Below are 18,750 nucleotides of genomic sequence, written 5' to 3' on the forward strand. Positions count from 1 at the left end.
ATTTAGCATGTCAAATTTATATTTTTAAAACAAGCTATAATAGAAATCTGTCAGCATAGCATGTAGTGATAAAGTAGAGTGAAGTAGAAAAAAAAAGGGAAAGATTAATAAGTAATCAAGGAGAAAAAAAGGATGTTAAAAGGTGGACTTTGTACATCAAAATCTTTCCTGCCAAAGTCCGTAGACCCAAATATCCAAAAGATGTATGGCTGGTAAGAGTTGAGGTTTCCTTGGAAAGTTTCAATCAGTTGCTTAGGTGATAGCAAAATCAGATGGACCAAATCACATACTAGATAGACCACATAATTTTAATTCTGGATATAGAAGTTTTAATAAAGCCAAATGAACTTATAATGTCATCAATGCAGTAATTCATTTAACTATAACATTTAAGATTTAAATACCCACCTCATGATTGATGACAGTCCAACCACAAGATGAATCACTGTCACTGGAGTTTTCAGACATTTTTCAGGTATCTAGAAATACAATGATACATTTATTTGTAAGAAGCAGAAATTTTTTTTTTTTCATTTGAGTTCCTACAATTGAGATAAACGCAGTTGTCTTCAAAGGAACTTACCTTTGTAACTAAATATTTAGGTAAATACTAAGTGTATAGGCAAGAAGTACAAAATAAATACAAAAGAGGAGTAATCACAGTGGATTGTGATATTGTAGGAAGTTTTCCTAAGACAGACTCAATATGTACCAAGCCCCAGAGGATAAACAGACATAGGAAACAACCTGGTATCATATAAAAATAATTTCCCCAGGCCTTGAATTTGAGAGCCAGTTCCTTCACTTCTAAGATACTTAGTAAGTAATTCACTTTATCTCTCAATTTCAGTTTCCACATCTATAAAATGGGCATTACAATATATTACCTTGCTCATAAAATTCCAGGAAAATAGAATTCAAAATTTTGATCAGCAGTCTTATTTTACAAATGAGGAGCTAAACTCTACAAAGCTTAGTTAAATAACTTACCCAAGGTCACACATATATAGTAAATAATAAAGTTAGAATCTAAACAAAGGTTCACTCACTATGAATTCGGTACTCTTTCATTGCACAACTCTTGAGCAAAGACTTTTATGAGATATACTTAATGATAATTATTAGCTGGGTTTAGTAGACTATGAGATGAATGAAGAATCATGATAAAGTGGACAATTCATATTGGAGAACAGTGATAAAGTTTGAACTGTTATTAAAACTTTAAATTGCACTAAGATTTTTGAAACATTATGCATAACAGAATCAGATTGTAGGTGCCCTTGCTGAGTGAAACGAGCAGAACCAGAAGATCATTATACACTTCAACAATGATACTGTACGAGAATGTATGCTGATGGAAGTGGATTTCTTCAACATAGAGAAGAACTAATCCAATTCCAATTGATTAATGATGGACAGAACCAGCTACATCCAGAAAAGGAACAATGGGAAATGAATGTAAACTGTTATTTTTACCTTCTGAATCCAATTCTTCCTGTGCAACAAAAAATTCGGTTCTACACACATATATTGTATCTAAATTATACTGTAATATATTTAACATATATAAGACTGCTTGCCATCTGGGGGAGGGGTTTGGGGGAGGAAGGGAAAAAATCTGAATAGAAGTAAGTGCAAGGGATAATGTTGTAAAAAATTACCCATGCATATGTACTGTCAAAAAATGTTATAATTATAAAATTAAAAAAAAAAAAAAAAAAAAAAAAAAGATTGTAGGTGCCTTAATTTTACTCTGAAAAAGTAGTTTGTGCTTGATATTTTAGGCAATCTAAGAATTATTAACTGTTACATGCAAGGTATTATCTTAGTCCCTGGAAATATAAGACTATCCTGAATTTGCTTTTGATCTTTCTATTATATACCTTCTTTTGCTTATCTCAGCTTCTAAATATCTAATTATCTCTATAGAGCTAACTCAAATCTAGAAATTGATACAACTCTCTCCTATGCTTCAGTACAGCATCACTATCTATCTATGGACATCTTTACCTTAATATCTTGCATTACAATTCCAATCTTCCAAAATTGAATTCTGTATCTTCTAATCCCTCCTGCTCTTCTCCAACCAAAAAAATAAACATTTCTCCAAATGTTCTTATTTTTGTTGAAGGCATCACCAAACTCCCAATTACCCAGATTCAAAACTTTGGGGTAAACCCAGATTTGTCTGCCTTTTTCACACTCCCTTATTACAGTTGGTTGGTCCATTGCTTAAGTAACAAAATCTCTCATTCTTTTCCTTTTCTCTACTTATATGATCACTACCTTATTTCTGGTCTTTATCAATTCTCACCTGAATATAGTATAAAATAAAACTTGCAGTTTCTTCCCACTCTAATTCTTCCTATACATGTCATATTGATGCTCTTAAAACACCCCACTCTCATGTAAAATGTATGGGATTGCCTGTCATCTAGGGGAGGGAGTAGAGAGAGGGGAAAATTTGGAAAAATGAATACAAGGGACAATGTTATAAAAAAAATTTACTCATGCATATAGACTGTCAAAAAATTTTATAATTATAAAATTAAAAAAAAAAAAAAAAAACAAAAACAAAAACACCCCACTCTCAAGTTCAAGAAACTTCAGTGATTCCCTATTACTTCTAGGATAAAATACAAACTTTTCTGTTTTGTGATTAAATTCTTTTTTTCTTTCCTTTCCCCCCTCCTTTTTGCTGAGGCAATTGGGGTTAAGTGACTTGCCCAGGGTCATACATCAAGGAAGTGTTAAATGTCTGAGACCACATTTGAACTCACGTCCTCCTGACTTCAGGGCTGTTGCTCTATCCAGTTCACCATCTAACTGCCCCTGTGTTTAAATTCTTAAGTCTTAGTTCCCACCCCCAGAATGGCAGGTGAGATAAAATTGGGGAGTGTAAGAAATGGAAACTTTTCTCCTATTTTGAGATCTTTCAGAGGCTGCCAAGTTATATCTACCCAAGATGTGTGATTTTATTAAAGAACTTCCATAAGTGACCAGAAATAATAGAGTTTCAACTCTTCTATAGGTTCTATGAGTCAGCATAAATAAGTATTTGAGACTTTGGACCAGTGTTATTTCATCTTACTGTGAGGCTAGATAGCCAGTTTGCTTTTGTGATTTTTAATGCAATTTTGAATTTCTTAGATTTATGTCTGAGGTATACTCTGAGGAGCTACAAGGCTTACAAAAACAGGAAGATGAAAAAGGTCTGAAGGCAACCCAACTTTAGAAAAGATTATTCAGCAGTTGGGTCAAAGGAATTGATGCACCTGCAACATTAAACTTAGGATTAGGGTTTTAAGGGTAGGAAAATATTGTCTGTATAATCCAAGGGCCTATACAAGGGATGCTAATGGCCTGGATTTAATCATTATACTACTCTTTAATTAGTTGAAAACACCAGTCCCCCACCATTAGACAAAGAAAAAATACAATCTTTCCCATTATACAAATCACAAAGAAGTAGGTAGGTTCAGCATTAGAATATTTTATGTGCAAAAAAGACTATGGGTTGAGTAAGAACATCCAGTAATTACCCAACAATCACTCATTCTGTAACTGACTGCCAGACACATGGTCAGTATCTGATTGGAATTGTTTAATACTGCCCCATATGTCAAAAAAGCTTAAGTGAATGTAACAATCACAAACTTCCTAGGACTGACAGGAATTAATTTTTCTTCTAGTTCTTCCTCTTCTTCCTCTCCTCCTCCTTGTCCTCCTTCAGTTAGCCACATAATGAAAGAAAAAAAAAAAAAAAAAAAAAAAAAAAAAAACCCTAGCTCATGCATCTCACTACCACCCAGTACAACAATCCCCAACTTTCTTCCTCCCTCTTCCCCCTTTTGCTTGTGCCCTTTTGCTAGAAAGTTTAACTAATTTTCCCTTATCCCAAACTAAACCCAGGAAATGAGGTAAGGGAGGACGAGAACCCCAAAACCCCAGAAATTTTTTTAAACAAGCTTTGGCCATACCAAAATTAGTGACTTTACGTAAATAAAGGGCAATTACAAGTTGACTCCTGAGGTCCTGAACATGTGTAGTTGGTACAACAGTTGTCAATATCAGGAAATCAGGAGATACATAATCAACTGGAGAAAAGTATTGTGGGTTTGGGATAAGTTCCAATTGAAGGTGACAAGAGATCAGCAAAATAAAATGGAAAGAGTACTGGACTTTTATTCCGAGGAACTCCAAAACTTATTACCTTGAGTAAGATTGAACAATATTAATCTCTGAAATGATCCTACCCCTGAAAGGCAGGGATGACAATGGAGAATTTGTCACATACTTTAGAGCTTCAGGGAAGTTTGAACAATCAATACTCTTAAAATTAAAGGGGTATGAAGATCTGAGAGGAGGAATCAAACCCTAATAATCGTGATACTCCTTTACACACACACCCCCATCAAATCACAGATTTCTATAGCTTGACAGATAGAACACAAATACTCACAATTGTCATATATAATACTTTAAAAAGCTCCCAATACTCTTTAAGTTTTATTATTTACTTTTAACATTCTATTCTTTTTAAATTTCAACTTCCAAATTCTCTCTCTCCTTTTGATTCTCTCCCCCCACCAAGAAGGCAAGTTTCCAATATTCTTCAATGATTTCATGGCCTTTTCTAAATCTTCATTATACAGATACTCTTTGCAGCATTTAACACTGTTAACAACTCTTTCTTCTCTCTTGTTTTTGGTAACACTCTTCTCTTGGTTCCCCTGATAACTATTTGTCAATTGTATCACACCTCCTAAATGTGGCTGTACTCCAAATGTGGCAGGCTCTGTCCTGCACCCTCTTTTTTTTCTATACTCTTTTACTCAACGACCTTATCAGTTCCCAGGGATTTAGTTATCATCTCTATTCAGATGGCCTCCATACTTATAGGGCCGGCCTTATTCTCTTTTCAGTTTCAGTCCTGCTCACCAATTGTTTATTAGACATTTCAAACTGATGTTCTATAGGTTTCTCAAAAACTAGATGTCAAAAAGAATTCATCATTTTTTCCCCAAATCTGACTCCTACCCTAAACTTCTAAATACAGTCTGATCATGTCACTTTCTTCAATAACTTTAAATGGATCCCTGTTATTGACTGGGGACAACTGACCAGGACGACACCCCTAGATGCCCTGCTGCCATTCCTCCATACCTCACATCTCACTCCTAGCATGAAACCCCAAATCTCTATGACCCCTTGTCAGCTCTAAGCAGTTAAGAGATCGTTGCCCCTTTTCCCACATGCATCTGGAGGTGACGGTTTAAGGAGGGAACAAGAATAGGGGACTCCTCTACTCTGAAGATCTTTGGAGAAAATCTTCAACCTTGCCTCAAATGAGGGACACTGCCCAATTTTTTTTTTAATGAATTTAAGTCTTAACTGTTTGAGGAGGGAAATGATGGGGGTTGAGGTCCCTTTAAGATCCCTTTCTGATTCTCCAACCCCCATGATTGACCTTTGATTTACAAATAAATCCTGATCACCAGGCTTTCCCCAGCCCCCACTGGATCTGAGCTAACTTGGGTTTTCCCAACCCCCACAGTTTAAGCCCATTGAATTCTATTCAATGCTGACCCTGGCTGAGAACCGCCAGGAGCCTGGGACTTCACCCACCTTCAAGATCACCAAGAACCCTCATTATAAAAGAGGCTACTTTGAAGTCCATGTTTGAAGAAGTCCTAAGCATGGCATCCTTATGTCGATCATGCCAAAGGTTTCTGCCCACCAGACCTAATCCAGTGCCCTTTTATCTCTATCCTCAACTTTACTTCTAAACCCCTACAATAAACCTTTTTTTAATCAATCTAGATTTTCAGGCCTGTAAATTCATTTACATGGGACTCTGCGCCATCACGGGACTATCCTTGCGCCAATCCAAAAGGGGTACACCCTTCCCTAACTCTCATCATGATTACATTTAAGATCAAATGTGAACTATTTTATTTTGCTTTTAAAGTCCTTAAATAACCAACCTTATTATATATTATTCTCATTTACCCACTCCAGTCATACTGGCCCATCTTTATTTTTCATACTCAACACTCCCACCTCCATCTTCATGTCTCTGCAATGCTATTTTCCATACCTTCAATGTTCTCCCTCATGAACTCCATGCCTTTTGTAATGAACTTTTTCCTTCAAAACCCAGCTCAGTTAACAACTTCTACACGAAACTCTCCGATCATCCCCATATTAATAATCTCCACTCAAATGGCATCACCTGCTGTTAACTGGGAAACTCATAATGGAAGAATCAAACCACCAAATCTCTTGCCACGTCAAGAACAGAATTCATTATTTTCCCCCAAAACCCTCTTTTCTACTTTTGTGTTAATGCTCAAAATGGAGACTCCTGGCAAAAATTTTGAACTAACTCTTTTTTAAACCCCTTGCAAAATTTTAATTGAAATATCATTATGACAGGGGTTCTACTGTTATGCTGGACTTAGGGGTCACATGGCCAATAAGCAAAAGGATAAAAATTTTCTCCAATGCTTAAAACCTCTCAAATCTCTCCAAAATAAAAATTATGCACAAGTGATAAAACAATTTCAGCAGTCTCCATTGACTAAAAGCAGAGGCTAATCCCTATTTTCTAATATTCAGTAAGCACAACCTCCCTTACCAATTATCAGAAGAAAAATCAAAAGATCAACAATGCTCAACCAGAGGGAACTGGAAATTAAGTAGATACCCATCATTTAGGGAATACCTGTATAACTTATGGCATATGAATGTAATGTAATAAATTCAAAAAAGCCCAGAAGATGGAGATAAACTGATGCTGAGTGAAGTGAACAGAACCAGGAGATCATTGTACACAGTAAGAGAAGGATTACATGATGATAAACTATGACAGACTTAGCACTTCTCCGCAATGCGGTGATACAAGGCAATTCCAATAGACTTGATATAGAAAATGCCATCCACATACAGAGTTGAAAACTATGGAGACTATATGTGGATCAAAGCATATATTTTTATCTTTTTTGTTTGTTCGCTTTTTCCTTTTTTCTTTTTCTTATGGTCTGATTTTTCTTGCACAACATGATAAATATGGAAATATGTTTTAAAGGATTGTACATGTATAACCTATATTAAATTTTTTGCTATCTTGAGGAAAGACAAGGTAAGGGAGGGTGGGAGAAAAAATTTGAAACAATATTACAGAATTAATGTTGAAAACTATCTTTTATGTGTACTTGGAAAAAATAAAATATTATTCTATCATCAGATTTATTTTAGTAGTTTATTTTTATATACATTGTTTTATGAATTATGTTGGGAAAGAAAAATAAAAGCAAAAAGGAAAAATCATGGGAGAGATAAAAAAACAGAAAAAAGATATGAACATAGCATGTGATGATTTATATTCAGTCTTACATCTTTTTCTGATTGCAGATGATGTTTTCTGTCCAAAGTCTTTGGGATTGCTTTGGATCATTTAACTACTGAGAGAACCAAGCCTTTTTAAGTTGATCACTGCACATCCTTGCTGATAATATGTACAATGTATTTCTGGTTCTGCATGTTTCACTCAGCATCAATTCATGCAAATCTTTCCAGACCTTTCTTTAATCAGCTTGCTATTCATTTTTCACAGAACAATAATATTCCATTACCTTAATATACCACAACTTACTCGGCCATTCCCCATTTGATGGGAATCCACTCATGTTCCAATTTTTTTCTACCACAAAAAGAACTGTTACAAACAAGAAATACAATATTATTGAGGGGGGGAAAAATACTCAGAGAATTGAACAACAAAAGGAACTGAGGCATGATGCTACTATACATATGTGAATACATTAGGCCTGAAACAAAGGGCAATGGCATCCAGCTGAGATCACCCCAAGAGGTATTTAAGGGAGAGAGATAGATAGGTGAAATCCCCAGCCTGAAAGAAGGCTGCAGTCACTTAACATGATTGGCTCAAAAAGAAAAGAAAAAAGATGTCTAAATTTCCCAAAAGAATTAAAAAAAAAAAACCTCGAATAACATAAAGTAGTAAATTATTTCAGATCATTCTTCTATCCTGACCAATCCTTCAATTGGGAAGAAAAAACACAAGAGATTTCTTCTGCTTAAGAGTTTCAAGAAAGTCAATGATTACAATTCTCCTACATCAACCAAAGTGGGAATGGGGATGAAAGTGAGGGATAGGGGAAATGAAAGTGCAATCTATGTTGGAAAAGGTGGCTGGGAGTCCATATTATCAGAAAAGAGCCAAAGTCCTGTGAGCCAGAATGTGAAAAGAGTGGGAAAGAAAAAGATTTAAGATAAAAGAAAGTTTGTTGCCAGTAGAGCAAGCATTTCAAAGGTAAGGCAGCTTTTTGTTAGAGCCCTGGGAAAGGGAAAGTGGGAAAAAGGAATAAGTAATAAGGCAATGAAAAGATGAGGGAAAAGGTCTGGATGATTACTTAGGGGGTTCCAGAATCACTGGAATTGAAAAAGGGACCCTGAAACTCTAAAATTCCTTGAAGGAGAAAATCTCCTTAAATTCTCCCTCACTGATTTTCTCCTTCAAGGAACTTTAGAGGGTCCCTTCTTCATTATGAGGAGTCAAGGAAGAGTGTGTTCATCAATTAGTAAAACATTTAGAGATATTTTCAAAATCAGCATTATTGTGATCTGAGGGTTTAAGTAGTATGGGGAAGAATCCATTCAGAGTCTTGGGCAGTTCAAGCAGGGGAGGAAAAACTCAGAGCAAAAAAAGTGGTGATAACTCTCCATCTTCTAAGGCAGAAGACCAGGAGAAAATAATGAAATGGTACCTTCTCTTTTCATCTCAGTGGCAGGACAATGGTACAATGAAATAATGCTTCTTCTCTTCCCCTGGAGGCTGGAGATCAAGCATATAAGGCAAATGGTATGGCACCCATTAAATCTAGGCGGCTTGGAGGAGGACACGCATTTGGGGGGGATATCAAGAAAAGCTTTATGAAAAAGATGATTATCTGAATTACAGCTTAAAGAGAGAAATTCTATGAGGTAGAAGGAAAGTAAGAAAGAAGTATATACCAAGCATGGAGAACATACAGTGCAAAGGCAAAGATGTGGAAAATGAAATGTCATGAATTATGCACATAGTTCTCTAGGCCATATTCAAAGGTCAATGAATTACAGAGCTGCAGAGGAGATAAGTGATAAGCAATGAGACTGGAAAGATAGTTTGACAGTAGTGTAGGGCTTTAAAAAATAAATCAAGGAGGTACTCTTTTATTCTAGAAGCAAAAAGAAGCCACTGAATTAGATTAAGTAGAGTCATATGGCTAGATCTGTGATTAAAGAAAATTACTTTGATAGACATATGTAAAATAGACTGAAAGCAGAGAGACCAAAGAGAAAGCTGTCATAATAACCTATAAGAGAAGTGCTTAGATGTACAGTATTTGAGAGAAGACAAGAAGTGAGAGATGCAGTGGAAATACAAACAGTAAGAGTTGAAAACTGATTAGTTATGTGGAATAGGAGGGAGGAATTCAAGAAAAGTGCTTAGAATACAACTGGGGAGGTTAGAAGGATTTCTTCAATAGAAATGGAGAAGTTTTGAAGAGATGTGTGTTTAGAGAAAAAGTTAAGTTCAGCTCTAACCATTTTGAATTTAAGACGTCTTCAGAATAGTGAGGGAAGAAACCAAGGCTGGCTATGCAGGTCTGGGAATCATCTACATAAGCATGATGGTCCTAAGGACTGATATTGATTTTTTTTTTTTTCCAAGACAAAAGAGCAGAGAACTCAAGTCAAAATTGGATCATAGTTTAAAAATATGACATGGAAAATAAAGCTAGCAAAAGAAAATGAGAAGAGGCAGTAAATGCGGTAGAAGGTGAATTTGGAGAGAATAAAAACATGAAAGGAAAGAGAAGACTGGTCCTCCTTTTCAAGAGGAGACAGTAATCAATATGGCAAATGCAGGAGAAAGATTGGGAAAGATTAGGTCTATGGAATGACCATTAGATCTAGTGATTAAAATATTGCTAAATTTAGAAAGAACAGTTTCCAACTGAATGATCTGATGGACAGCCAAGTTGCAAAGAATTGTGGAATGAGAAGACAGGAAGAAGCAATGAGAGCAGATAACTTTTTCAAGAAATATGGATAAGAAAGGGAAGAAAAATATAGAAGACAGCTGTATGGGATTGTAGGATCTTTTCTTTTTCTTTCTTTTTTTTTTTTTTAAAGGAAAGAATAGACTTGGGTATGTTTAAAGGCAATAATTTAATGACAGGATAGACTTGTATATGTTATAGGATTCAATTCATAGGAAAAGGTTGAAGATGATAAACTCCTAAAATCAGGAGGAATAAGATCAAAGGCACATCTAAAAGGTTTGCCTTTGACAAAGAGAATGGGGTAGGGTGGGAGGTGGAGAAAGTAGCCTGAGAAAGAACTAAGGAATCATAAGGGTAAGAAAAAAGTATGGAAGAGCTGAAATGTAGAGAGTAGAATAAATAGTAAGTTGTGGTTACTTACAAAATAGAATGTCAGTTTCTAATTTGGGGAAGTGGAATATTTGTGGGTAATGTCATGACCACTCCTATATATGTGGCTGAGGTAGAATAATAGAATAAAAGCAGTAAATTCTGAGATTTAAAGAGTATGAGGAAATGAGAAATTAGGGAATTATAGAAAGATAAAAATCTTTGTATCTTTTTTTCCTGAAGACTGAGCTAGGACCAACGTACCTTGAGGGAAACAAATTTCCATCTAGCTCATCAACAATTAAAGCTTTCTGAAAATGCAAAAAACTGTTTTGTGGATTAGTGAGAAATCCAAAAATCATTAAAAATTTTTTTAATTGAGTAGATGACCACTCTTCTGCTACATACCTAAAAATTAGATTCCCTCAATAGATGTAGGAATGTACTAAATTTTTGCTCACAGGTCTCTTTTAACCACTGAATCAAATTTTGTATGCCTGTTATTTTAATACAAAAAGCACTTCCCACTTTTGCCATTATCAGATTTAAAGGCTTCCCCCCCACAAGAATAAATACCAGGTTCTTCTAAATTGACTTTGTCTATAAAAAGTCTCTTTAAAAATTATTTTTCCTTATATCTAGAAATCAAGATCTCTACGTTGTCCCTTGATATAGAGGAAAAGTTATGATATTTAGCTATAACTTTCTCACTGAACTAAGCTTTAATGTAAAAAGAACATATGAATTCAGAAACCAAGGGACTAGAAATTACTATCACTACCAAAAAAAAAAAAAAAAAAAAAAACCCAACCATAAAAATACACCTGCTTTCTTTCTTGCTTGTTCTTCTTTATACAATGTAATGATTCTAATTTCAATAAATTAGAGATGGATTGTTTGTTACCTGATATGATGGTACCCTCATCATTCCTGAATAACTACATCTTACTATGAAAAAGAACAGATTTCCAAAACTTTATCTTCTAGAATACAGGTATGATGGAAAAGAATCAGAGCATTATTCTCCTACATGGCTAAAATTCTGTTGTAAAGTAAACAATGGGTTGTCAGCAGAGACTCCCAGGATTCAGAAAGAAAATAGATATATGTTAACATCCTATTAAGTGACTCAATGATCAATGTCACTTGACATTTTCAACCTTTAAATTTTCCTACCCCCCATATTCTATCTAAACTTAGTCAAAAAATAAAATGTTTTTCACAGATTGCCCAAAACTCAAATAAAAATGTTTCCTTGAAAATAAGACTTGCTGTGAGGAAGGGAAAAGATTTTTCAGCCTTGCAAAATAGTAACACATATAACTATAGTCTCTTATACATTATCTAAATTAGCCTAACCTGCTTTGGAATAAGAATACCATGTTATCTATGGAATGAAATCTATGAAAAATAATAAGCAAAGGTCTTGCCTAACATTTCTCTTCATTGCAGGATAACCATGAAGAGGCTTTTTCTCTGCTGTATACAGGATGATGAAGTAATTGAGTAGTAAGGCAGCTTATAAAGAAAAAGATTTACAGTGAGAAGAGCAGAGTATATACTGGTCCTTTCCTAGCAGGAAACAATTTAAAACCTAATTCTGACACTTAAAACCTAGCTTTATAAGAAAAATAAGATATTTAACCCATTAATAGATTTAAATCATAAATTGCCATGTATATTAGTTGAACTATCTGCTATAAAGTTAATTTAGCAAGCAGAAGTCTAATTTTGAGAGCAATCCAAACATAAAGATGTGCTTCCAAAAACCTGACATTTTTACAGTATCACATTCCTCATAAACTGTCATTTCTTCATACCTTCTTTTTGATATTCTCTTTTTTTTCTATTTTTCTAATAATGCTCTCTCCTAGTTCTCTTCCCTTCCTATCAGTTTCCTCTAATGGAACATCATTTACATCATGTCCACTCAACATGGTTTCACCCAAATCTCAATCCTGGACCCGCTTTCCTTTTCTCTCTATTCTATCAACACTCATAGATTCATATATCGTTTCTATGCTGATGATTCTCAGAGCTATTTGTCTAGCCCTAACACCTCTTTTCTGACCTTCTGAGTCTCAAATTTCCAAATGCTAAATGGAAATCTCAAAAGAGGTCTCATAGACATCTTAAACTGGACATGTTAAAACTGAACTTATGCCTTTCCCCTCAAACTCCCTCCTCTTTCTTAACTTTCTTATTGTCAAATAAACTTAAAAATAAACAAATAAAACACCATCTTCCCAGTCACAGACTTGTACCTTAGGTCTCATTTTTTGACTCCTCATTATCATTCCCTCACATCCAACTGCTTTCCAAGTACAGAATTCATTCTTTACCTTCACAATCTAATTTACATATCTCCTCCTCTCCTCTGAACAGCACTCTGGCTTGCTTGTTGGGCTCTCTGATTTAAGTCTCTCCCCACAAATCATTCCCCATTCAGCTGTTAAAAATGACCTTAAATTGCAGATCTGCATTTGTATCCCTCTCTTATTGAATAAACTCCCTATTTTATCACCAGGACTAAACATGAAATCCTCCATTTGACTTTTAAAGTCTTTTAGAACACTGCCCCTTCCTACCTTTCTTTTTCAGTCTTCTTGCATACACCTTACAGTCCTCCATGTACTCTGTAATCCAGTGAGTCTGGCCTCCTTGCTAATCACATTCCATCCCTCAGCTCCATATATTTTCAATGGCTGTCTCCCAATACTAGAGTTCTTTCCCATCTTATATCTGTGTCTTGGCTTCTTTGGCTTCCTTCAAGTCTCTGCTAAAACACTTTCTGTAAGATGCTGTTACTAATCCTCCTGAATCTGAGTGCCTTCTTTGAAATTACTTCCAATTTATCTGATACCTTCTTTGTGCATAATTGGTTGCATGATATCTTCTCCATTAGGTAAGCTTCTTGAGAGATGATATTGTCTTTTGCCTTTCTTTTTATCCCTAGAGCTTAACAACATCTGACATATAGCAAAAACTTAATAAATACTTGTTGATTTGAAAAATGAATACTGCAAAATCATAATGACTAAACTTAGTCCCAGAGAAGTCTGAAAAATTTACCTTGCTCCTTCAAAGAAAGAGGTGAGGGACAGTGATGGGGGATGGGGAAAGTAAAAAGTGTGAAACATCACATATAATGTCAATTTTTAAAATATGCTTGCTAGTTTTGCTTAAATGGTCCCCTCCCTCTCTTTTGTCTGTTATAAGAGGTGGATCTTTGGAAAGAGAGGAAGGAGATTCACTGGGAAATCTAAGTAATATAAAAACAAGGTATAATAATAATAATAATTTATTTTTAAGTAAAAACTAATCAGCAACTAGCAAAGAATTTCAAAAGTGGTTAAAAACCCAACTGTATATGCCAATAAAATGACAATCTAATTGAAATAGATGAATATATACAAAAATATAAATTGCCCCAATTAACCAAAAAAATAAATAAATTACCTAAATAATCCCATCTTAGAAAAAAAAAAAAATTGAACAAGGCCATCAATGAATTCCCCAAGAAAAAATCTCCAGGGCCAGATAGATTTACAAGAGAACTCTACCAAACATTTAAAGAACAATTAATTCCAATACAATATATAAGCTATGTAGAAAAACAGAGGAAGAGAGAGTCCTATCAAATTTCTGTTATGACACAAATATGGGGCTGATACCTAAAACAGGAAAAGCCAAAACAGAAGAAAAAAAATTACAAACCAATTCCCTTAATTAATATTGATGCAAAAATCTTACAGAAAAATATTAGCAAACTTATAATCAGGATAATACACCATTACCAAGTGGGATTTATACCAGGAATGCAAGACTGTTTCAATATAAAATAAACAGTATAAATGATGATTCAATAACAAAACTAACATATATCATACGATTACTTCAATAGATGAAGAAAAAGCATTGACAAAATACAACGCCTATTCCTAATAAAAACACTAGAGAGCAGAGAAATAAATGGAATTTTCCTTAAAATGAGAAGCAACATCTATCTAAAGCTATCAGCAAATATTATATGTCATCCCACACATACACAATATTGTACTAGATAATAAGAGAAGAAGAAATTGAAGGAATTAGAGTAACTAATGAGGAAATAAAACTATCACTATTAGCGGATGATATGATGTTATACTTAGAGAATCCTAGAGAATACATAGATACTAGAAACACAACAAATTTCAAGTAGTTTTTTGGTGGATTCTCTAAATATATTATTTCTGATATATATCTGATATAAAAGATATTCAGATATATAAATATAAATAATATATTAGATATATATAAAATATATCAGATATATGAAATACATCTAATGGTAATAATTCTAGGTATATTTCTAGAAACTCCATATACCTTCAGGGTTTCTGGCCAAAACAGAAATATGTACTATTTACATTCATTCTGAACCACCAACTAAATGAGTCTTGGGCTGGGACTTTAACTGTTGGCCAAACAGAGCAAGAGTGATTTGAGTTTAAAGTATGGTTCATAAAAAAGAAATCTAGCCCACAAACTCCAAGATATCTGGCTAGATTTCAGTGATCAAAATCTATATTCCTTTTGACAAAGCACCCATAGGTAAGGGTATCATTCCCTAAGTAGCAAAACAGGGCTGATAATGAAATGAAAAACTTAGATTTGCTCTAAAGGTAAAAAAAAAAAAAAATGTTACTGTATGTGAAGTGTTGGTTTTCAGCCCATTGTGTTTTAGTCAGACAGATCTGGGTAGACAAGGATTCCCCCTTTAATCTAGATTACCCTAAACGGGGTGATATGGATGGAGATAAGTCTCTCTTTATAAAATGGAGTAATCAGGGTCATAGTCCCCCCTGGGACCCTCAGAAGGACAAACCCACCTCTTAGTATATTCATTCTCTCATCATTTGTTAACCAATCAGAGTTGATTTCCACCTCAATAACATCACTTTTTCAAAGGCATTTAGATGATTTCATGAAGGGTCTTTGGTTTATGAGAGATGATCAAATAACCTTCCTTTAATAGTTATTCTCTAACATAATTTATAAAATGGGTTAATTATCCAAAGACTATGTCTCTCAAACTTTTCATACATTAAAATGCTTTGCCAACTTTAAAACACTATATAAATGCTAGTTACTATTACTACTAACAATGATGTGGTGGAGTTTTGAAATGATGCAGCCATTCTGGAGTGCAATTGGAACTATGCCCAAAGAGCTATAAATTTATATAGAAATAAGTTTAGAAGAATTGTACATATTTAACTTAATCGCATTGCTTACTATCTTAGGGAGGGGGGACAGAGGGAGAGATAGGGAGAAAAATTTGGAATACAAAGTTTTACAAAGGTGAATGCTGAAAACTATATTGGAAAAATAAAACAATTAAAAATTAAATACAATAAAATGGGGAAATATATAAAAAAGAATTGCACATGTTTAAGCAATATTAGGTTACTTGCTATCTAGGAGAGAGAGGAAAAAGGAAGGGAGAAAAATTTGGAACACAAGATCTTGCAAAGGTGAATGTTGAAAACTATCTTTGCATATATTTGGAAAAATAAAATACTATTAAATTAAAAAATAAAAATAAAAAACAAGCAGCCAGGAAAAAAACACAATGGCACTAATAATAATTCAAATAATCCAGGATCCCATCTATGTGAATATACTCACTGGATCAGTCTCAACCTATTTAAAATTCATCCCTAGTAAATTTCAAGCCATACCCTCCACTCAATATTCTAAGGGTCTTTTAGTGTTTTGTGGATATAGCACTTATTTTGTCATATGTTATCCTTCGTTCTTGTTCTATGACCAGCCCACCTTCTTTTCTGGTCATATTATTTCACAGATAATATTATCCCATGTCATTGTTAAATATAAATGCCACCTTACATAGTGCTTCATAAGGTATTTCTGTAATTGACATTTAGATACCATATGTATAAGATGTAGTAGGATCAGAACAAACAAGAACTTATTGAGTACTGGGAATACAAAGACAAAAACCAAAATAAGTACCTGCCCTCAAGGAGCTTAAATTCTATGGGAAACAACATGTACATATACAGGTACCTGGAATATAAATATACAAGAAATATTAACAATTTTGGAGAGAAGATAATAGTAATCAGGAAAGGCCTCATGTTGCAGACTGCAAGAAAGCTAAGTGCTAATAGGAAAGTGTTCTATAAACCATAAGCCAGTATATAAACATCAAAAATTATCATCATTAAGAAAGAATATACAAACAGCAAGGAGCAGGGCTAGAATTCCTGCCTACGTCCTCTAATCTCCAAATCCAGCACACTTCCACTATAGATAGCACTTGTCTCTAGAGCATCAAAAGGCAAGATGTCACAGAGAAAAGAGAATGAATGGTATGTAGTTCCAAGAGTCCTGAGTCCAAGCTCTGATACTACCTTAAGTATCACTTAAGTATTTATACTTAAGTATATAATACTTAATAATAATATCACTTAAGTATTTATACTTAAGTATATAATACTTAATAATACTTAAGTATAAGTATTCACTTAAGTAACTCACTAAAATCTAAATTTCAAATGAATATGCAAAAATATATCAAATGATAAAGCTGCAAGAGACCTTTAAAAAAATCAATGATTCCAACCAATTCATTTTATCTTAAGATCAAATGGCTTGTCCCAAGCTCACAAAGCTATTAAGTATGACATTAAACCTCATGGCATCAAGTCTAGTATTGTTACATATTAAAGTTTTTTTATATATTAAATTTTTTGACCTTATTTTCTGTCAATCGTGATGTTGAGATTCTGGGCCACAAGGTCAGAATAGCAGAGAAAGCCTGAAATACTAAAATTATTCCCTGAGGGCACTGATTCCTGTAGAAGTCTTGTATAACTCCCCTCTCTCCCCCCTTGCTGTACTGTATCCAGAAAGTCAATTTATGTCAAACTCCTGAGGTTAAATTTCCCTTATAAATCTGCCCATGGCCCACACCATCTTTGCTGAATCCTTCTGGGTTAGCCCACCACGGCCCTATGCTCCATGGTATTTTTCTCCTTGTCCCACATGCCTCATGGTCTCTATTTGTATGCTCTCCTAACTGTTTCATATCTGCAGTGTCCTTTTACCTCTTCACTTTGTAACCTCTTCTCAAAATAAACCTACCTTTTGCCAAAGAGAAAGGCCACTGTGAATTCTTCACAACTGAATCCCAATATTTGGTGCTAATTGCTTACCTCAATCACATTATTTGCTGCTGAAATCCAAACATCATTGAGATTGAGACTAAGTCCTAGAGAGATTGGACAGGAAAGGGTGGCAGTGAAAATGTGGGGGGGGAGGGCGGTTCACAAAAAAACTACAACAATGTAATGGAAATAAATAGGAATCTGAGTAATTATAAGGTTAGAGTGGGGCTCCTAAGAAATTAGCAAATGCACCTCCCATCTTTAAAAAGCAGGGAACGGACAGTGTGGAATGTAGCATTTTCCTTCACACTAGATCAATGTGTTTAGTTTTAATGACTTTTTTTTTTTTTTAATTTCTTACTACAACTATGCCCAAAAGTCTAGCAAACTGTGCATATCCTTTAAGCCAGCAATGTCCCTATTGGATCTGAATCCCAAAGAGATCATAAAAGAGGGAAAAAGACCCACATGTGCAAAAATGTTTGTAGTGGCAAGAAACTGGAAACTGAGTGAATCACCCTTCAGTTGGAGAAAGGCTGAATAAATTGTGATATATGAATGTTATGGAATATTATTGTTTTATAAGAAATGATTAGCAAGATGACTTCAGAGAGACCTGGAAAGACTTATACAAACTGATGCAAAATGAAGTAATTAGAACCAGGAAATCACTGTATATAGCAACAAGATGATGGACATGGCTCTTTTCAACAATTAAGTGATTCAGGCCAAGTCTAATAGACTTGTGATGGAGAGAGCCATCTGCATTCAGAAAAAGAACTTTGGGTACTAAGGATCACACCATAGTATTTTCACCTTTTCTGTTGTTTGCTTGCTTTTTTTTTTTACTCTTTCAATTTTTTTCTTGTTTGATCTATACAGCATGATAATTGTGGAAATATGTATAGAAGAATTGTACATGTTTAACATATATTGGGTTACATGCTATCTAGAGAAGGGGTCAGAGGAAAAGAGAAAAATTTAGAACATAAAGTTTTGCAAGGATGAACATTAAAAACTATCCTTACATAAATTTTGAAAATAAAACACTTATTATTAAAAAGAAAAAAGAAAAGAAAACAAAAGGAAAATAAATTATTTTCTGCTTACAAGAGAAAGCTACTTAGGCT

The 18,750-nt window shown here is 34.3% G+C and overlaps 1 protein-coding gene across 4 annotated transcripts in view; it reads right to left on the bottom strand.

Annotated features, from left to right (window-relative positions):
• The window catches only part of CCPG1 (cell cycle progression 1), an 89,277-nt gene that overhangs the window by 56,778 nt on the left and 13,749 nt on the right, over positions 1-18,750 (bottom strand). For 3 of the 4 annotated variants that reach the window (XM_074294555.1, XM_074294556.1, XM_074294558.1), the window contains exon 2: positions 409-479. In XM_074294555.1, coding sequence (XP_074150656.1) covers positions 409-468 — 60 coding nt within the window. In that variant the 5' untranslated portion in view covers positions 469-479. Of the gene's footprint in view, positions 1-408; positions 480-11,346; positions 11,450-18,750 lie in introns of those variants that run through there. The other variant, XM_074294557.1, reaches the window with a different exon arrangement.

This window comes from Sminthopsis crassicaudata, chromosome 2 (assembly GCF_048593235.1).
Source record: "Sminthopsis crassicaudata isolate SCR6 chromosome 2, ASM4859323v1, whole genome shotgun sequence".
Lineage (NCBI taxonomy): Eukaryota > Metazoa > Chordata > Mammalia > Dasyuromorphia > Dasyuridae > Sminthopsis > Sminthopsis crassicaudata.